The sequence below is a fragment of the Manacus candei genome, unplaced genomic scaffold, assembly GCF_025592945.1.
Source record: "Manacus candei isolate 608988 ecotype Guabito, Panama unplaced genomic scaffold, ASM2559294v1 h1tg000059l, whole genome shotgun sequence".
NCBI classification, from domain to species: domain Eukaryota; kingdom Metazoa; phylum Chordata; class Aves; order Passeriformes; family Pipridae; genus Manacus; species Manacus candei.
The window spans coordinates 538,639-560,416 of NW_026138107.1; the positions used below are offsets into that span (position 1 = coordinate 538,639).

General features: G+C 49.1%; 1 protein-coding gene across 1 annotated transcript; it reads right to left on the bottom strand.

The window, feature by feature from the left end:
* Positions 1-2,210: 2,210 nt before the first annotated feature.
* On the bottom strand, positions 2,211-12,344 carry LIPG (lipase G, endothelial type). Its single transcript, XM_051803719.1, has 10 exons — positions 12,178-12,344; positions 11,888-12,060; positions 10,730-10,909; positions 9,970-10,081; positions 8,664-8,888; positions 7,976-8,218; positions 7,361-7,481; positions 6,572-6,790; positions 5,392-5,484; positions 2,211-3,794 (listed from the first exon to the last, which is right to left on the bottom strand). The coding sequence occupies exons 1-10, from the start codon at positions 12,248-12,250 to the stop codon at positions 3,773-3,775; spliced, it is 1,461 nt and encodes a 486-aa protein (XP_051659679.1). The 5' UTR covers positions 12,251-12,344; the 3' UTR covers positions 2,211-3,772.
* Between the last annotated feature and the right edge of the window lie 9,434 nt (positions 12,345-21,778).

Sequence of the window (21,778 nt, forward strand, 5' to 3'; positions counted from 1 at the left end):
AGCTGAGAGCACAGTGGTCAGCCCCACAGCACGTCCAGCCTCAGCCCTGCCTCACACAGACTTGGGATGTGCCCGGTCTGCCAGTCCTAAGCTGTTTAGAGACTTCAAAAATACCCTAAATTCTCTGGACACTTCAAAAAAATGCCCTCCTCTGTTTGTTTTCCCACTTGTCCAATGCACAACCAAACTCCTAACTAAGGCAGCTGTGCAGGGATGCATCTTGATGTGCCAGGAGGTGTGATTCCTCAACATATGTGGAGCAGCAGGAATGGTGCATTTGGGAGACAACACTTGGTGTGTGAAGGGCCAGATGCCTGAAGAGGATGCCCATGGATGTGAAAGAGCTACAGCCTGTTTCTCCCCTCTTGTGAGCTTATATTCTTCAACCTTTTCCTTTAGAGGCCAGCTCCTGCTTGTCCTTGCAGGGGGCTCACCCTGAAAGAGTCCCCAGCCCTTGTGCTGCAGCCGTATCCAAGGGGTAGTAGCCAAAAAATGAGTTGCAGATAACTGGAATGACTTCTGGTATTAGCTCACACACACACACACACTTTACACACAGTGGAAAGAAGTCCCACAGGGACACATCAGGAAAAAAGCTCCACTTCTGGGGTGCAGAGTACATCAAACATCTCTGTGCCACACCCACCAAGGCAGTTTTCCTCACAGCCAGGCACTGCTGGGTTTTCCATAGGAAAAGGTTAGTTAAGTAACTGGATGTAAATCTTCCTCAGCTCAGAGGTGTTTACTTTGTTTGCAGAGTCCTTCTGTCGCTGCTGGGTTTGTGCCACCAATTTGTGTCAGGCACAGTCAGAGTACAGTGAGAGGCTTCCCTTTAAATTTGGTGATGTGGCTGCTGGGAAAAGCTGGAAAAATCTGGGAAAACTCAGTTAGCTATAAGATTTGGGTAAGTTTTCTTAAAAGTATTCACCAGTGGGCTACCTAGTGAAGTTAGACAAAGGTGAAGCATTTCAGGCAAAATATAAGTGACATTTAATGGAGGAAAAAAGCATTAATGCAGGAAATCAAAGGAGAAGAAGGAGTTTGTCTGAACCTGTCCTGACTAGCCTGGCACAGCAACAATTCCAGAGTCCACTGTGTTCACTGCAATAGCCATAGAGAGCAAGTAACACACAATCTTTTTTTTTCCCCAGCCAAAAGCAGTAGTGGTATTGCCATGTCTGAAAGAAAACAGGTTGGGAAGGAAAGGCTTTAGTAGAGCTCCCTGCTGAATGTGGTTTATGGCCTTTGTGGGGAAGGGGCAGCCAGAACACCCCTCCACTGCAGCCCAGAGAAGGATTTTGATTTTCTGTTATTCACTCTGCCAAAAAAAATATGATCCCTTGAAATCATGTCCTCATTGCTGGGTTAAAGCTGGAAGTAAACCTGTAATCACAGGAAGGTTTGGTTTGGAGGGGACCTTCGAGTTCATCTCATTCCACCCCTGGCATGGACAGGGACAACTTACACTAGAACAGGTTGCTCCAAGCCCTGTCCAACCTGGACTTCAACACTTCCAGGGATCCAGGGGCAGCCACAACTTCTCTGGGAAACCTGGGCCAGGGACTCACCACCCTCACAGACAGCAATATCCCATCTATCCCTGCCCTCTGGCAGTGGGAAGCCATTCCCCCTTGTCCTGTCCCTCCAGCCCTTGTCCCAAGTCCCTCTCCAGCTCTCCTGGAGCCCCTTTAGGCACTGGAAGGGGCTCTCAGGTCTCCCTGGATCCTTCTCTTCTCCAGGTGAACCCCCCCAGCTCTCCCAACCTGGCTCCAGAGCAGAGGGGCTCCAGCCCTGGGAAGATGTCCTTGGCCCCCCTCTCCTAATGTATGAGGGGCCTCTCTACAAAGCAGGAGGAGATGGGGAGTGACTGGAGGCAGCAAGTGGTACGTGCATGGAGAGACCCATCTGACTTTGGCAACAGAGCCTGGAGGAGTCAGGAGGAGGTGCTGGCTAAGGGCACCTACCTGGCTGCAGGTCTCAAGGAGGTTGCCTGGCTGCAGGCTGCCCAGGACAGGGGTGAGTCCCCATCCCTGCAGGGATTTAAAAGCCATGTGGATGTGGCACTTGGGGACATGGGTTAGTGGTGGCTTTGGCAGTGTTGGGGGAATGGTTGGACTTGATGATCCTGGAGGGCTTTTCCGACCTAAAAAATTCTGTGATCAATAAGAAGACTGCTTATTTTTACAGAGCCCTTTATTTTTTGTCTTAAGGCTTATAAAAATTGTTACTTAAAACCAAAATGTTTAAAAATGTTTACATATGTACAATATGAGAAATAAATTATGTTTTAAGTCATACAAAAACCACAATATACAAATAGGGCTTTGAAACTGCTCTAAGTATGGCACGGTGACAAGTCACAGACACTTACCAAAGGCTTCAGTTATTGAAGCCTTTGCATAAAACCATGGAAAAAAATATCCCCAAATGTGCTTGCTTTGGTTGGGTTGAAGCTCTACAAAAACTCAAGAGATCTGCAGGCCTCAGAAGGACTTGCTAAGTCTTCAGAACTCAGTGCACCACCTGGCAACACCATTTTTGAGACTGGCTTTCTGCATGCCAAAGCTCAACATCATTCTCCTTAGGAAGAAAAAAGGTTAAAAAAAACCCAAACAACAAACCAAACCAACAAAAAAACCCCACTACTAAAAAAACCCAACCAAGCAAAACAAAACCTAGTTCACCTCTGACAAGGTCCACTCTGCTGCAGCAAACATGACAGCTGTAGAGTCTGCCAAACTCAAAGCAAAGCCAAGATCACCTGGGACCAGGGACTCCAATTGAGATGTTGTAGCAATCAGGGTAGGAGGTTGGCTGTTTGGCTCGTTTAAATATTTTACTAAAAAAATAAGGTCTTAATTATGCATTGGTACTACGACAGCATCTGAGCAGAGGGGAACATGTCCTCAGCAGCTGAAAGGACTGGTGCAAAGCTCTCCTGAAGCAGCACGGTGCATCTCGTTCCTCCATCCCCTACGGTCAGCAGGAGGGCAGCTGCTCTTTGCCTCTTAGAAAGGGATCCCCATGTGTGACTGGGCAGCCTCACTGCAGACACTGACCAGGGAGCAGCTGCCACCACCACCACCACACGTGCACCGTGTTGTGCCCCAGGCACAGGGAGGACAGAGCACTACCATCCTATCAAGGTAATATACAGAGATTTCGGTATCGGCCAGACACGGAACAGACTATTTTTAAGGCAAGCAAAAGACAACTTGAAGTTAAGTGGCATTGTGCTTACTCCCACCCCTTCCCTGAACAACCCCACGCACTTGACCTGTGCTGGTCACACCTTCCCACAGCCCATAGTGCTATTGGACCCACGGTAACTCCTGCACCAGGCACTAATTTGTTCTCAGCAGCTCTGTCCCCCGCAGCCTGGCGGGCAGTTAGCGTGGTTATTTATCCTCTCAACTCCACTGGCAGGCAGACCAGAAGATCATTGCTGAGGTCTGGGTGTGTGAAGATCTTGTGCATAGTCCTGGTTAATAGGAGCAGGGCAGGAAAAATGCAGCGTGTAACAGGTCAAGGTAAGGTTAAACACACAAACCAGGCTCCTTGGGAAAGGGAGGATGGAGTTTTAGTTATTCTAGGTCTAGGACCAAGGTCCATCAATTGCTCCTCAGTTTCTTGCATCCAATCCAAGCTGTTTTTTCCAGAAGAGCTAGTTGCTTTAAGTGCTACCAAGCCAGATTTTTTTCCCAGAGCATCTTGCCACCTGCGTGGTCTTCATGCATCTGGGTTGCTTGGCTGTGAGTCTTTAGGGAAGTCTTCAGAGCAGATTTGAGACAGATCTGGGAAAAAGCAGAGAGGGGAAAAAAACCCCCAGTTAAACGCAAAAGTTAATAGGAATAACAAAGAATTTCTAAGAACCTCTGGGGTGCTAAGAACAGGTTTGGACAGTACAGGCTGGTATTCTGTCAAAGCCACATTTCGCCCAGTAGCTACTCAGTGAGAGCCTCAAGCAGACATTATGCAGGCTGCAAATAGAAATTACAGGGCTTGAGCTAGACTCTGCCTGTGCAGCTCCATTCGGAGAGGACAGATGTTTGCAGTCTCAGTCTCCAAGCAGGGAACTATAATATTCCACTGACTTGGCAGAAACTGAGAGCTGAACAGCAAGTAATCGCTTGTCATTTCTGGGAGGATTGACCATTTCCTAGCAAAAAAAGTGGTGTGCTGGAGCTGAGCTCAGCCCCTCTGCCTCGTGCACAAGCTGCACTCCACGAGCAAGCAGGCAGGGCACATCTGCCAGCAATTCTGTTTTATGGGGGTTACCGAGTAGCATATCGAAACAGCCTTTTATTGTACCTGCAGGAATGTTTACTTGATCTTTTAGGACTTGTGGCAGAGCAACAAGTTTGTGCACAGGGATTTCATTCACAGACTGATTTGCTACTGTCTGTAGCACAGCTTGCTGGTTTCTGCCAAAAACTGGTCCTGGAACAGGACCAGCTCACACTTCTGAGCCGAGCTCTGCTGCTTGGGAGGGTTGTGCAAAGCTCGACTTCCACAGGGCTTTGCTAGTCCTAACAAGCACTTTGTCCTGTGGATTGGAAGTGACAAAGCTCTAAGTTTGCAAACTGAAATTTTAGGAGAGGGCAAAAGGCTGGGCTTCATCCAAGGGAGACTATCATTTAGACAAATGAACAGGGTTTTGTTCATTCAAAACATGACCAGAGGCATCTGAGGCAATCAAGTTGTCACTGCTGGGACCAGACTTTCTGGAAGTCATGCTCTGAGGACTGATCCAGGTGCCTGGAAGTCCCCCCAAAAGGTTAAGCAGGGCTGAGATGCTTTGTCAGTGGCAGAGTTTGCACCCTCCTGAACCTGAGGAGATCAGCGTGGCTGGAGATGAAGCCATAGGAGTCACTGCTGTAACACCATGGCAGATCCTCAGCTCTGTCCTGCTCATGCACTTGACCTCAAACTTTAATCAAGGGATTTCTCCACAGCTCAAGGTCTTCCACCAGGCTGAAACAATCTTCGAGGCAATTTCCTGCACTCCTCCCAGCTTCCCTCTGTTTTACAGGGCAGTTAATAGATACCTCTACTCAACTTCCCACTATTACACAGATCTTGGGGATTGGCAGAACCTCATTTTAGCCTCTACCACAATTAGGACCAAGGATTTTGCTGCACCCATTTGGTAGTAAACATGTAAAGGTACAAGGTGATAATCCAAGGTCAGGAGGGAGGATAATATCATCTAGTTAGCAACAGTTACAGCATACATTAAAATTAAGTCTAATACCCGTGAGTCCTGGGCTAGAATTTATTAACCTTCTTGAAAGAAAAACAGGTTCCAGGAGTGAAAAAACCCAAAAGGCTCCACTCATCCCAGCACAGCCACATGCATCAGACGGAATTTCTGTTGGCTGATTTCCATACCTTTTTCGCCATTCCTCTGTGCATTTCACAAACCAGAGCTCTTTGCCGGGAGTTATACTGGTTAGCTGGGAATCCTCCACACAGAAAGCAAACCTACAGGGAGGAATCAGAAGTCAAGAGAAGGTGAACTGTTGTCTCCGTGATTAACAAATAACAAGTAGTATGGGTTGCAGCTAGTTCTAAGACTAGTTGTTTGATTTAACATGCATCCCACAGAGCATCTTGATACGCCATTAGCATTCTGAATGGGTTTTTATTTCCTATATCAGAATTTATTTGGGGATCTTTGCTTCTACTTTGCTTCTACCCCTATGTTTCGTAGAGTGTAGAAACCAGGATGCACAATACCTTTCAGATGATAGGTGACGCTTATTTAAAGTTTTTAGAAATGTGGGAGCTTGTCAATGTCAACTGCTGCTCTTTGACAGATCTGGGTTACCTTCAGAACAACATTAACACATGATGTGGGAGTGCAGTGCTACATGCTTGGCAGATTTAAAACTTTTTGGATGCTCAGGTAGTTTTCCAGTTGCAAACAGAATCACAGGATCAGAGAATGATTTGGGTGGGATGAGACGTTAAGGATCATCTAGTTCCAACCCTCTGTCATGGCAGGGAATCTTCCACTAGAATTCTATGGCCAATTCTATGATCTAAGGATAATGATTGGGGTTGGAAGCGACTCTAAAGATCATCTAGTTCCAATCCCCCTGTCAGACCTCAGAAGGAGCAATATAGTACTTAAGGGGTTGATGGCACTATGTTACTGGTTGCAGTTTCAGGTCTAGCTTGCTCTGCCAAATCAGAACCTCATGCCTGGAAATAATAGCCATGACCACTCATGTTTCTGTATTTTCAATGCTTAGTATTTTATCCCTTCAAGTATCATCTAAACCACCTTGAAGGAGGCTAATTTAGTCCCCAGGGGATGTCACAGTATCTAAATAAAGCAAAAGATCTGATCTGCGGTGACCAGTTTTGCATAAAGCTTAGTTTGCAACCTTGTGCTGGCCAGTGACCCTCTCTCCTACACCCTGAAGGAGTGGTGACACCAAAAATGAGAGGCAGCTCAAGATACCAACTACGTCCAGAACACCAACTTTTTTTTGCTAGGTCCTGAACATTTCTCCTTTTGGCTGAAGTTTGAGTCAGTTCACGTGCAGCCTAGCACGGTCATTACCTCTGTTGTGTTTCCCCAGATTTCACACGTATCCGTCTGATATGCAGCTCCTGGGTGGAATTCACGGGCCGATACCAGTAGCTCCTCAGCTCTTTCCACAGATCATACCATGACTGAGATGTCCCCTCCCAGGTGAGCTTTATTTTCAAAAGTTCACCCATGTCCTCTTCAGTGTAGACCAGGAAGGTGTTCGTGGCGTTCAGGCCAATTAGATCAAGCCTGAAAGAAAAGGAGAGACTCAGCATTTCTTCCTTATGGAAGCATGCCAGGCGCTCCTTCGTTCCACGTGAGAGGTTAAACAGAGCCCTTTGCAGCTTATCAAGGGTTTTGCATGTTCAACAGTCACCAGTTAATTGTTGATTACACTAAAGAAAGTGAGCTCAGATAGCTGGTTCAATACAACGCATCATGTATTTAGCTCAGCCATACTTCCATAGCTTAGAGGTGGATTTTATGCCTTGCCTTTCTCCTGGGAGAGGCTAAAGGAGGTCAGCAATGCCTCCAGAGACATGGGTGCTGTATCCAAACGGTAGAGGGAAAAAGCAAGAGGAAGTACTCCAGCAATGAGCTGTGAAGGCTCATGCATAGAGGACTGGGCACATCAAATTGTTTTCTCAGCCAAAAATTATAATTAACTCAGTGGATGAAAAGTTTTTTTGAATGGTGGTGAAGTGAGGCTGCCAGGTTGGGGTGCAATGCTAGTGTTAGAAGAGGAAAAAGAATGTCTCCACCCTGTCTAGTCCCTGTGGCCTTCTTACTTAGTCAAACACAACAGGGCAGTTTACTTACATTTCTAAAGACAGGGGTTCAGATTCTCCATTGGTGCCATGGAGGGTGACGGAGAAAGTGGGATCAACCTCTCCCAAGCTCTTGTAGCTGAAGACATGCATTTTCATCTGATAGTGGTAGACTGGGGAGAAAGGAGAGAGCAGAGATGGAACCGAGTTTGAGAAACTATATTGCTCAGCATTGCTCCATGTGAAATGTTGCTGGGAGACAAAAGCCAGACCCGTCCTTTATTGAGACAGCATCGATGACTTTTTTCTGCCCTTACTGATTACGAATTTGACTTTTACACAACAGCAGCAGAAGGTCCACTCTGGGGAAGGCTGCCCAGACCTTACACTGCTCTAAGGTTGAGCCTTGCTCATGTATGACTTTTAAACCTTAGTCCTGCTCAAAAGGCAGAGTGCCCTTATGGCCAGGTCCTGTTGATTTTACACAGGGGAAGGAGCCCAGCAATGCCACAGGACCGTGCAGCCAGGTAACAGCAGAACATTAATGCCTGGAGCTGCACAGCTTTGAGGCGATGCTGCTCCTCCACCTCTACATCCTTCCCAGCGCTGACTTTGGGAGGCTGCTCCTACAGGTGAGACCACGCTCTTCCTAAGAGGGAAAGCGTACCTTTGAAGGGCATGTCAGCCCTTGTTTTCAGGTACATCTTGCTGTTCCTCTTGTGCCGTATCCTCCGGGCGTTGTAGCCGATGCCGTTGCAGCGGTTCTTGCGGCAGCTCAGGCAGATGCCCTTCTTGAAGCGGCTGGAGTCGGTGCACTGGAACGCAAAGCTCTGCTTGTCCTGGTTCACCAGGGAGTCCACGAAGAGGTGCACAGACCGCTCGTGCTCGCACTTGACCACCTCACCGATTGCTGGGGAAGCAGAGTTGCGAGGGACACGCTCGGTTAAAGCATTTGTCACCCCCCAGCAGCTGGTAAGGTGAAGTGAGCTAAGCCTCTTTGGTAGCCCAAGATGAGCCGACCATGGCCAAATGTTTCAAATAGTAGCAATTCAAGAGGTTAGTGGAAGATGCTTGGAGACTGTCCACTTAGTCCCTACTGTGAAGGGAGCTTTAAGAGGACCCTAGTCCCAGCATAAGAAGACCACATTTTGCGATCAAGTGTTGTGGCGAGAACATGTTACTTCAGAATAAAACCATGTGTAGTTTCTAGCAACTGTCTCCAGTAGTACAGAGAGTTTAGAAGGAAAAAATGGTTTTCTCCCCTTTCGTAAAACACATCATCCCCCACCATCAACCCAAGTCTGCTTGTGAGCAGTCTACACTGACCAGAGGCAAAATATGTAACGAGAACTTACTCCCATAAGCAATGGCTCCCAAGACATCACTCAGACCACAGCCAGGCTGGAAGTCTCCTCCATTGGGGTAGATGTCAATGTGGCCTACAGGCATCTGGATCCCAATGCTAACACCTAGTGTTTCCCTTGTGTAGGTGTGAAGGACATCCACAAAGTTGGCATCGTCGGGGGAGAGGCGCCTGCTGGGATCCACTCCTTCAAACATGGGGCCAGCTGGATCCAAGCCTGGAGTCAGAGACAAGATGCCAGGTGAAAAACTGGGTTATTTCATGTGGAATATAGCTCTCCTCACCAGGTGATGCACAGACAGTCCCAGGCCCCATTGCTGGTACTGTCCCCAAAGATCTCTTCACCGCAGGCTCACTGAGGGAACAAATAAGGTGCTTCACAGCACTTTTGGGGCAATGCAACCCAATAGTAGCACCAGATGGCTTCAGAGTGCCTGTTAGAAGCAAAGAGCTTTTGCCAGGTCACAGTGAAGAGGTACTTCAAGAGGCAGCTCCAAGGTCTAGCACCCCAGGGACAGCTGGCAGATAAAGCTGCCTCAGATATTTAGGCTGTTTTCAGACTGGACATTTGGAGGGACTAACACAATTTAAGCAGTAGCCAGGTAATCCCTGCATCTGAGATCCCATGATGGGTTTGGGATGCTCTGTTAACCCCTGAGCCTCACCCCCCAACCTGAAGCTGCACTCCTGAGCTGTTCTCCAACTTGACTGTTAGGTGATTTTTTTTCCTGATTAACTGAATACAGATAGCAATTGCTAGGCTTTGTGGAATTCTTACTGCCCTTGTCACATTTAAATGCTTAATTCAATCCCTTGCACTATGCTCTAAGTTGTAGAAATCAGCTTTGCCCTGGAGCCAGAAACAAACTCTTCCATTAGTTCCAGAATGAGGGGTTAGAGCTGTGTGATTTTTTTATTTTTATTCAGACATCCTGTGGTACAAACAGCACTCAGAAGCTCTCACTTCCATTAGCTTATGAGCTGCAATTACAAAAACAGTATCACTCAAAGGCATAGGATTTGGACAGCAAGAGTTTGAGCGGGACTTGTTTTGAACCCACATATAACTCCAAGTAAACTCAAGATCAGGTTGTCCTCAGTGAGGTTTTTTTATCAAACCTCTGCTATATTTTTAATGTGAAGGGACCTGTTCTTCCCACTGCTGCCACAGGTAGGAAACTTGTAATTTCTGAAAGAATAAGGCCAAAACAACATTGCAGCAACACAGGAAACGAGCCTCTTCGGGGAAACTCACTGCCACCAAGGAGAGGTAAGAGACTACTTGAAAAGGCACTTGCCTGTAATTCTGCCTATAGTCCCACGGACGTGGTTACCAGCAAAGCCAGCCACGTGGGCACCCAGGCTGTACCCAATCAGGTGCACATTCTCAAGCTGGAAGAGTGGGTCTTCCTGCAAAGAAAAAAAGATATGGTCATTTGACCCCCTGCCTTTCAGAGCATCTGGTGCTGGTCCTGTCTGCATGACTATAAAGTCCAACTCCAAGAAGAGATTGGAGGGAGGGGGCAGACAAGCATGCTTCGTTCTATATTTCGTCAAGGCAAGTAGGATGGTCTGGATGGTACTTGTGGTTTACCCATATTCCAACCCGAATTATGACATCCTTTGTTCAGGCAGCAGCTGGAGCAGCCTTTCCCCAGGGAGCTGCCACCAGACCTCGGCACTAGCTGTGGCCTCAGGAGCCAAGCGCAGCACCGTGGGCCTTTCCTTCTCCTTTCCCACCCTCTTGCCAAGCCAGCACTGACTTTGAATGCCCAAATCCCGAGTTCACATTGCTCAGGCAGGACTTCCAAACCTGAAATCCACCTGAGCATCCCTGATCCAAGCACCTGTGAGGCAGCATCCCCCAGGAAAGCAGGGTATCACTTGCACGCGCTGAGTGCAGCACCTCAGCTATGAGCCAGCACCCTGCCAAGCCCTGGGGTGGGGATTACACCAGAGCCTGCCCCACTGGTGCACCCTGGAGCTGGTGAAGGCTCTCCCTTGTGCAACAGTCCCTCATGGAGCATTACAACAGAGGCTGATCTCCACTCATGTTACCTGTAACCAGTCAAGCAGCCTTGCTATGGTTTTTCCAACAACCTGCGTATTGTTCACGGCATCGGTGTAGAGCTGGTGGGCAAGAGAAAGCCAGTCCACCACCACCACATTGGCATCCTTCTCCCTCTCCTGAAGAGCAGACACCAAGCTGTCCAGCCAGGTTTCGAACATGCCACTCATCTAGAGAGAGATTCAGGTGTTAGTTTCCAGCTTGCAGGACCGAGATGACGCATTCACAGTTAAGCTATTTGTATATCATTTACATATTCTGCTCCAGCTGCATGCTGCTCCTCTGCAAGCCCCACTACTTCTCAGCACTGCACTAATGGAGTAAGAAAAACAGGTTTTGAGAGACTCTGGCTGTAATTAGCCACTTGCCTTTTAAGGCAGGAGGGAGAAGCATTCGTTACGTGGCACCTTATCGTTCTTTTTCTCAAGACTTCCAGAAATTCTGATGGGCTGTAAAATTATTGCCCAGTCTTGGCACTGCTGTTTGCATAAGCCCTGGCAGAGCTGATAAGTCCCCTCGTGGCACGCACTTGTCCACATGAATAGCAGAAAAAAAAGTTTGATAAAGGCTGTGTGCCCTCTTGTTCCTTTATCAGGGAGACCTCGTAGCAGATGTCAGGGCTCTGGGCACCCAGCTACGATTATAGAAAGTCTAAGCACGTGTCAAGTCAAGTGTTGCATTCATAGTGGTCAGTTAGTTGGACTGTAGGGAAAAATCCAAAGTTCCCTTTACCACATTCACGTTATACAGCTATGAAGTGATCTTGTGCAGTTATGAATGAGTTGGGTGATTTCACAGAGTTCTTAAGCCTGACCCACATTGCTTTGTTTCAGAGACCCCAGGTGCAGAAACCACAGTGCTTGAAACATGAAAAGTTTTCACAATTCTCATATATTCATAGAATTCTAGAAAAGTTTGGGTTGGAAGGGACCTTTAAGATCATTTAGTTCCAACTCCCCTGCCTTGGGCACCTTCCACTAGATCAGGTTGTTCAAAGCACCATCCAGCCTGGCATGGGACACTTTCAGGGACAGGGCAGCCACAGAAATTCCAGAACAGAAATACTCTGGAGACACAGCTCGTGTGCAGGGCAGTTTGCTCGCTCTGAGCAGAGAGACTAAGCATTGCCCGGGGTCCTCCGTACTTACTGTCCAGCCGTGAATGATGAAGAAGGTTTTGGCTGTCACGTTGAACTTGCAGTCCTCCAGCCACTGGTGCTGGCCGACGGCGATCGCGCACCCATCCTCATCGGCGTCCGGCGACGAGCGCACCCCGAACCTCACCCGCGGCTTCGGCGCCGGCACACGCTCCGCGCTGCCATCTGCGAGCCCAGCGGGGACAGAAGGGTCAGCAAAGCGCCCCCGAACCCGCCCGCCCCGGCGGGGCAGAGCCCGCTCCGCCGCTGCCCCCGGTCCCGCGTGGGACCGCGCTCACCCACCTCCCGCCTCCGCGCCCCGCGCCGCGATGCAACAGGTCACGCCGGTGCACAGCAGGAGGACGAGCCTCCTCATGGCTCGGGAGGACGGACGGAAGGGAGGACGGACAGACGGACGGACGGACGGAGGGGTGGGAGGGTGGAGGAAGGCACGGACGGACGGACGGACGGACGCGCGGCGGCGGCGGCGGCGCTTTAAGGGGCCGCGCGGGGCGGTGCTCGTGGCACGATGGGGCGGGGCCGGGCCTCAGCGCCGCTCCCATTGGTCACGCCTTCTCTGACGTCACGCGAGGCATGAATGGGAGGCCACGCCCCCCGTGGGGAACCCGCGGGGGGCTTGGGAGGTCACGGGGGGACCCCAGCGCTGGTACCCCGGCGGATTTTGGGGACATGAGGGGGCTTGGGGGGCCACAGGGGGCCCCCAGTGTTCTCACCCCGAGGGGCAGAAGGGACATACGGGGGGTTTGCGCGGTCACGGGGGGATCCAGCTCTGGGACCCCAAGGGATTTTGGGGACATGCCAGGGTTTGGGGGGTCACGGGGGTCTCAGGGCTGAACCCCGAGGGATTCTGGGACATGAGGGGGGTCTGGGGGATCACGGGGACACCCAGCGCTGGTGCCCCAAGGGATTTTGGGGATATGTGGGGGGGTTTGGGGGGTGTCACAGCTCTCACCCTGAGGGGTGGAGGGGACATGCAGGGGCTTGGGGGGCTAACGGGGGTCCCCATCATTGACACGCCAAGGGGATTTTTGGGACATGCAAGGTTTGGGGGGTTCACAAGGGGTCCCCAGAACTCTCACCTCGAGGGGCAGGGGGGACATGAAGGGTTTAGGGAGAGTCATGGGAAAGTCTCCAGCGTTCTCACCCTGGAGGTAAGAAGAGACAAGTGGCCCCATGCAGGGAATTCACAGGGCTTGGGGGGGCTCACGGGTGCTGACCCCCTCATGCTGTGCCCCCTGACTCGGGTGCCTAGTAGGGGTTTAGGAATTCCAGCTCCATCTGTGGGAAACCCCCAGTTCTTTGCCACTTGGGGCCCTCTGGACCTACTGGCACAAGATGCTTCCTTAAGGGCATTACCTGACTTGCAGCCCACCACCTTCTGCAGTCACATTATCAATACCATAAATGCTTTTGTACCATTTATTCCTTGTTTTTTGTTACCTGTATGTTTACTGATCCAAGGCAAGTTATTTCATTTCATAGCACTAGTGTCTCACCATACAGTATAAGAAGAGGTCACATTCAGGGACACATGACTTTCCTGCTCTCTTTTTCTTCCCCTTCCTCAGCCCTGTGGCTCTTCTTTCCCTTCAAACTCACAGCAGAAAGCAAGGAGAAGGCACCAGGGTCCGTGGTGGGTAAAGGAAAAAAAGGTGCAGGCAAATGATGGCTAAAGATTAGTACTGTGGTGCCTCACCCCTAAGGGGAAGGGAGCACCTAAAATTCAGAGATGATCATAGTCGAAAGAAATTATGAAGGTCAGAGGGTCTGCAAAATGTACAAAGTTTTATTAGTAAATTACAGATTTGGCCTGGAAATTGGTGTGTTAGTCCCTGATTTTTTTAGTGTAAACACACAGCAGTGGATTTTGAGTAAGGGCTGTGGTGAAAGGAAAGAGAGAGAGAGATGGAGAGAAGGAAGGAGGGAAGGAAGTAGGGAAGGAAAGAAGGGAGGGGTGTAGGGAGGAAGGAAGGGATAGAGGGAGGGAGGGAAATTATGGAAAATCAGATACAGGACTTGCTTTAGCCCTCACCAGTATCTATGGAGACATCTGACTTTCCAGTTGTGCATTCCTTCAGCCCAGTCACCTCCTGATTCTGTGTGGATTGGCAGTTGGACTACACAATCATTGTAGGTCACTTTCAAATGAAATATTCTACTCCTATTCTATTCTATTCTATTCTATTCTATTCTATTCTATTCTATTCTGTTCTGTTCTGTTCTGTTCTGTTCTGTTCGATTCTATTAATTCTACTCTATTTATTCTGTAAGGTTTTCTCACAGCTCTCATATATGGGACACGTTGTGGCTGGGGACTGCTGCTCTTCTCCCCTTTGGGGATCATTCCTAGAACGTCTTAGTTCCTGACTCTGCAGGTTGAACACATGTTCTGGGAGCTCCTGGAGCACGTTCTGTTTCAGGGGGCTGGAGATGATGCTCACGCTCCTCCTCAGGGAGCGTGTGGTTGAGCAGAGTGTACTGAGGATGCAGTGTCTCCTGCAGCTGCGTGGTCCCTCTCGAGGAGCAGCATCCTGACAGCACTGACCTAACACAGAATGGACAGAGGCTTCTCAGCTCCTGGCCCACAACTTAGCCCCGCAGGAAATTAATCAGCTAAGCCTCATCACCCAACACTTCATCATCTTTAAAAACTCCTGGTGCCAACAAAACCCTGCCAGACTGTTGGCCACCGTGACATTATTGTGGTTTAATCATCATGTCTTGTCATTCTCCTTCTGTTGTCTCTTTCAGTTGTAAAGCTCCTCCTTTTGTCTGTGCAACTTCAGGCTCTGGGGAGGGGTGTCCTGGTGTTTGCCTCTGGCTTCCAAGAATGACAGTAGCAGTGAGAATAGCTTAGCAACAGCAAGGAAGAAATGCATCAGAATAATTCCTGGCTGCTTTGGCCAAAAGGTGATGAGCATCTGGGGAGATGCTCTGGAACTGTTGTGATGGGCATGGTATCAATGCACAGACTGTGGCTCTGCACTGACCTCTCTGTAACCCTAATGGCCTGGGGGGAAGGAGGCTCCCACCCAGAGCTGCTTGGAAAATAACAGTTCGTTAAGCCAAATAATTTTGAGGAAAAACTCCTAGTTTTGATTAGTTTTTCACTGGGAAAGTTTTTTCATGGCTCCCAGATGGAATTTCTGGATATCGTAATAAGTAATAAATAATAAACCAGGATAAAGTGGATAATAATCCACTTTAAAAGAGATGGAAGCTCGAGAATCACAGCACTTGTAGGGATGTTGGAGGCAGCTGGTGTCCCAGCAACGCTCAGGGAGATAGTGGCTGTTCTTGGAGGCATCTTTCTGGCTCTTGTCTTCTCACTCTGGCTTCATTCCCACTGTGATTTCCTACAGGTCTCAGTTCAGTCCAAAAGCAGAAGAGGAATGTTTTTGAAATCATGAACATTTTTATAGGAAATACAAAAATGTCTCACTCATTTGTAGTCACAAGCTCTTTGCAGGTGGGTGCTGGGTGAATTGAGTCTGGTTTCTTCTTCAGCACCAGATGTGGTGAGTCAGAGCAGAGTCATGAGATGTGGAGGTAGAAGGGACATGAGAGGAGTTAAGCTTTTTCCTTAGTAGCACAAAGCTAAATTTAGTGCGATATGTAAATTAAGATTCAAAAATATTTAAGTATCTGGAGTCTCCTGGTGCTCTCGAGGAAGGATTAGGCAGGTTTTGCGGCAGCAGCACCATTTAATTTGAGAGGTTTACGTGTCCATGCATCCATCAAGGAGGCACTTTCAATGCTGTTTCCATATGAGCAGAGCACCTCAGACCTAGGTTATGGTCAGTGTCTTCTGCAGGAGCTCAGTCCCTGAGAGAAACGGGCTGTCCCAGTCCTGCTCAAGGAGACTGAAACCGGGAGACCTTTGTAAAATATTTTGTCTTTAATGCTTCTATTTCCCTGTCTTTAAAATTAGTGTGCTGACACCTCCTTTCCTTGGAGAAATGGCTGCACCATTAAAGAGCTGAGCATTAAAGGAAAAGGGGAAACCCTTCAGCATCACACCACCTCTCAAAAGACCTGCAGAGGTAGAGCAATTCTGGTGTGAGCCGTTCTGGAGATCACAAGGAAAATTAGCAGCAGCCTTTTGCATGAACAGCGCTGCCAGCATTACATCCCTCATCCTCCCATGGGTGACCTGCCGTGGAAAGAGCAGCAGAGAGGATATTTTGTTGCCCAGGACTGGGTACCACCACCCCCATGAGAGGCTGCAGGAGGGATGTGCACAGTATTCCTATGGCTAAGACTGCATCACATTGCATTCTAGGAAAGCACAAGTGGAACACCTGACCAATCCTGATGGGGGAAATGTGTGGCTCTTGTCTTTATGAGGTGCTTGTTACTGAAAGCAATGGAACAGCAACCAGAGTCAAAGACACACAACGTAGAGATTGGTGTCATGGCTTTAGGTCAGACATTCAGTGTCAGGGAGTGATTATCGCTATCCTGAAAACTTTTAATTCAGCATTTAGAAACCTGAGAGTGTTTTACCCACCCTCCATTCTTCCTGCCTGCTTCTTCTCTATTCTCATTCTATTTCTCCAAAGGCAGAAGGAGTAGGATTTATAAGATAGGAGGAGGAGGGGGGGGAAAAGGAAGGGATCATTCTCTTTTTTTTTTTTTTTGTTATAAAACAGCTTTTCTTTTCTGTTATAAAACATAGCTCAGGCAGTAGAATTCAGTGGAATTAGTACTAGTTTCCCCTCTTGACTCCTTCTGCCTGCTTCATCTCTGAGATGATGGGGGAGGAGAGGTAGAGAAGAAACCAAGAGAAGGGAGGGCTTCTTGGATGGCAGCAGCCTCAGAGTGCACTGAGCTGGGACGAAGGCCTGGGAAGGAACCCCACATCAGATGGCTGTACAGAGCTGACTGCACCCCCCAAGGGGTCTGTGTTCCTGCAGAGGCAGCTCTGCAGTGAAACATCATCCTGGGTTAATCCTTGCCTGCTCAGCCCAGGACCTCCTGGTTTGTCCTCATCCCATCACACCACAATTATTTTATACTCAGTGCTTGCTGCAGAGGGAGGAGATATTATTTATGTGGCACAGTTTCTGCTCTGGATGCTTTTGTTCTGAGAGCACCAAACTGGGGTGAAAACAGGCCATGGTGCCTTTGTTTCACAGCCGTTCTTTACCCCACAGAGTCTCGTCTCCCCTCCTCAGCCTTTCAAACACAGCTCCTCTGTGAACGTGCTTTATAGGACCAATATACTTCATACCCCTGGATAGGTTTGTTTGCTTACAGAAGAGGCTAATCTCCATCAGGTTATGAAATCAGCTCACATGCTTCAGTGGCCTTACTCACTATTGATATCCCTGTTCGATCCCTGTTGAGCTCTCTTTGTCGGAGGTAACCCCTTCTCCTACTCCTCCTAAGCTTATTTCTTAAGCCACCTCATTCAAGTCCCACATCCCCATGGTATTTAGATGTATTAAAAATGACTGGGAGGAAAATAAATGGCAGGCAGTGAGGCCACTAAACTGTCTGACTATTAATGGTCCTGTTAGTTGCAAATTTACTTTACCACAAAGCCCCCAGCATGTAATCCTTAGATGAATGCCTTTGATTGTGAGGGAATATTTACAGCTGACCCTGCCAGCAGTCTGCAAACCTGCAATGGGCCTCCTGTCCCACATTAAATCCGCTGGCATCTGTTCCTGGGTTCTTATCAAGCACATGCTCTGTTGGTGCAGTGTTTGGGCTGCAGTGCTGGCAGATACGGTGGGCCTTGAAGAATAAATCCCCACATTCCTGGGAAATGCTAATTCTTGTGAACCGTTGTCACACAGGGAGGATGGTTACAGTGTGTACCTGCCTCCAGGCATCACCATCCACTGGGAGGTTTCCCTGAGGCTTTGATCCCTGCCGGCCACCCCCTCACCATAGCAGGACTCTGGTCCTGCTGCTGGACCACTCTTCACCGAGGACAAAATTCTTCTCACGTCTTCAGACTTCTCCTACCATTTTTTCAGACATGCCTGAGCGACATGAAGTGATTTTTATGATGTTTTTTATCTCTTTTCCCCCTTGCCGACACCTTGCATTAGTCCCCAGTTGCTCTTATTGAGCATGTTGCTCTTGCAGAGACCCTCAGGTGATTCTGGCCTCCTCCAGCCACAGCAGAGCTCTGCAGCAGCACAGGCTGAAAGCCAGCGAGAGCTCAGTGTGTCCTGATGCCTGTTCCCCGTGCCCAAGTGGACAAGTGAAACTCAGCTTGTCATTCCCAGCATGTCCCAGGGTACGTGAGATGGATCCAGACTACTTGGCTGCTTTGTGTCACACAGGAGACCTGGTGGTGTGTGGTGGGCCTGCTCCATCCACTCTGCAGACAGGGATGTCTTTAGGCCTGCGCTGAGGAATGACATGCATTTTCTCTCTTCTTATGCCTTTACCCAAAACTCACGCTTTTCCATCCAAGCTGGATGAATGCTGAGCATGTCTGGGCTTGAACACGGACTTGGAGCCAAGACCATTGGCAGTGCAGAGGTGTCGTGGGTGGCTAGGGGGATATTTGCTTTTGCTTTTTCTGAGGTCCTACTTTGGTGGGGAATTGGAGAAACGTCTCGGAAGTTTGTGATCACTTGACCCTTCAGGTGTCGGATGGTGAGTTCCCAGCAGAGTTTGTGCTTTAACTCTCCTGCACCCTACAAAGGGAAAATATTAAAAAAGTAATAAATTACTAAGACTGCTCCTCTGCCTTTATTTGAAGTAGAGCCTGGAGCTGCTAGAGCATCCCAAGAAGAGTTTGAGGACAGTTTGGTTTAGGGATTGCTTTAGAGTGTATATACTCTTACCCACTCACTTTTTCTTCAAATCCGCTGCAACATTTGGCCCAAGGCTGGCATGGATGTGGTAGCACCACCAGTGAGATGCACTCAGCCTCAGCTGGGCTGCAGCTCAAGAGGACACTGTAAGGACTGGCAGCGCAGGCAGTGGCCCTCCTGTGCACCGAGATAGGTCTGTCAGACCTGGCACAGCTCTGGACTGGGGTTATTTTGGGCTAATTTCTGGTCATTGACAGGTACAAGATCTTGGCATTTTGGCAGAGTAATTAGTAAGCTGACACCCCCTTCTTATCTGAAAAGCCCCCAGACTAAACCCCAAACCAGTTGTCTGGAACCAGATTGGACAGGGCTTGGAGCAACCTTGTCTAGGGGGAGGTGTCCCTGCCCACGGCAGGGGGGGGGGAAATAGACGATCTTTAAGGTCCCTTCCAATCCAAACCCATTCCATGACTAATTTTCAGCACTCCTACATCCACTTTGAATTGTTCTCAGTGGCATTCAGGCTTTCAAAACTGATCCTGTAAATCTGGATGGACACCAAAACCAGGAAACTCTGAGCATGCCACTCAGCTTCCAGTGCCTACGGGAAAGAAAATTACTTTTTATTAAAACCAATTAATTTGTTACTTACTTTAGAAAAGCCCTATAAAAACATATGAAGTTAGTTCTCACCCTTACTGCTAATTTGTACCCAAGCTCTACAGTTGCAAATCTCAGGTAACTGTTTCTTCCCGGGTGGTTGTTGTGTCAGATCACACACATTCCTCATCTATTTCTGGTCCTGATTGCTGATTCAGCTGGTGTTTAGGAGACCCTCTGGCAGTATTTCCCTGTGTTTCACACTGAAGAGTAATCCTATTTTAAAACCACAAACAAAGCCTTTACGCACTATCTTTTGTTTTTCATAAAGAGGGTGACAAACAGTTTGGGGATAGAAATAAGCAGCACAAGATGATGCTGTCTATCATCAAGGTCAGCATCATCTGTCCTCCAGCACCCTGTTTTTAATTAACCCTCTCCTTTGAACTTTTTGCCTTCACAAATCCGTGCGGGTGTAGTGCTGGGATCTGCCTGAGACGAGAAAGCCTTGAGTCATCTTTAGAGATACGGGGAGCCTCCTGCTTTTCTCAGATGTTGGCTTTACTTACAACAGTATTACTCATTTAGTTTTTCACCAGCCTGCACATTTTACTTTCAGAATTCATCAGTTGTCCCATCCCTGAAACCAGTCCCATTCCTTGGTGTCTCAATGAAAAGGACATCTGCCACATCCACTTGCAATGGGAAAATGGGCAAGAATGAGATGGCCCTGAGGATGCTGGTCCCCACCAGGCACTGTTTCAACTTCTGGCCATTTATTCCTAATTGCCTAATTTCTCCCATTTATTGTGCTTATTGAGTGTGTGGATCTTATTAGGAAGATTCAATGGCTCTGTAATTAATTAAGAAAAGCTTGGGGCATTTCTTAGTGCTTTGTACTCATATTCCTGCCTGCAATGTACAGACGGTGCTGATATTCATCCCAGGAATTCCCAGTCCAAGGTCAGACAGGCAGAAACACTGAGGTCAGGGCAGAGGGAGAAAAAAAGGGCTTCTCTGTACAGGTTGGTTATACCCTGGGCTGATCCCCAGCAGTGTGACAGGCAGGTCAAGGGGGAGATTCTTCCCTTCTGCCCTGATCAGGTGAGACCCCACCTGCAGAGCTGCCTCCAGCCCTGGGACCCAACAGCACAGGGATGTGGAGCTGCTGGAGAGAGTCCAGAGGAGGCCACGGAGATGCTCCGAGGGCTGGAACCCCTCTGCTCTGGAACCAGGCTGGGAGAGCTGGGGGGGTTCACCTGGAGAAGAGAAGGATCCAGGGAGACCTGAGAGCCCCTTCCAGTGCCTAAAGGGGCTCCAAGAGAGCTGGAGGGGAGTTGGGACAAGGGATGGAGGGACAGGACAAGAGGGAATGGCTTCCCACTGTCAGAGGGCAGGGATAGATGGGATATTGGGAGGGAATTCCTAGTCGTGAGGGTGGTGAGGCTCTGGTACAGGTTTCCCAGAGAAGTTGTGTCTGCCCCTGGATCCCTGGAAGTGTTGAAGTCCAGGTTGGACGTGGCGTGGAGCAATCTGGTCTAGTGGAAGGTGTCCCTGCCTATGGCAGAGGGTGGAACAAGACAGGCTTTAAGGTCCCTTCCAACCCAAATCATTCTGGGGTTCTATTCTGTGACTCTATTCTGTGATTCTATGACATGCTCTGCAGACCAAGGCTGGTATCCTCTGAGCAGAGCACAATGCAGGTGTGAGCAGAGACCTCCTGGGCAGGTAGGACAGGGGAGCAGCAGCAGCAGCAGACCTGCCTGGCCTGGGATTTGGGTGCAGGACCTGTCCCACTAACCACCTCCCCTCGTGGAAAGGTCCTTCCTTGCATTACAGTCCAATTCCACAGCCTCTGCTTCCCATGCAGGCTGCAGGTCCAGCTCCTGAGTGAGTCACGGGGTGGCCCATGGCAGGGGGGTGGGAGCTGGAGGTGTGGTACCTATCAGGGACCCTGTTCAGCAGCCGCCTGCCACAGCCTTGCCCGGCAGTCCCTACCCATCATATGACCTTCCTGAGCACTGGCATGTGACTGGACCATGCTGGAAAAGACCCGGCAGAGCAGAGCAGAGAGGCTGCAGAGGGGGAGGGCAGTTCTGCCAGAGAGGATTAGTAAGCTAAACAGATAGGGAAAGCTTTGAAAGAGGGGGCTTGTGTCAGAGTTGATGCAATAGCAAAGGGGGAGGTAGCTGGATGACTGGGAGAGGGAGGCATGGGGCAAGTCGGGAGGGAGAGATGACCTCAGAGGTGACATCTGGGGTCAAAGCAGGGAAGTCTGAGTCTGGTGGAGAGGAAGACACTGCAGTCATCAGAGCAGGAGAGAGCAGAAACTTGAGGAAGATCTCTGACAATAAGACTAGTAAGAAATGAACACAGAAGCCATGCACTGGGATGAAACATGAAGGTGCTGGGAGGGTTGCTGTGGGAATGAATTTTGGAAGAGATGTTCAGAGCTGCAGCTTCTTGCCATGCCATGAACAGAAAGTTGCCTGCTGGTTGAAACT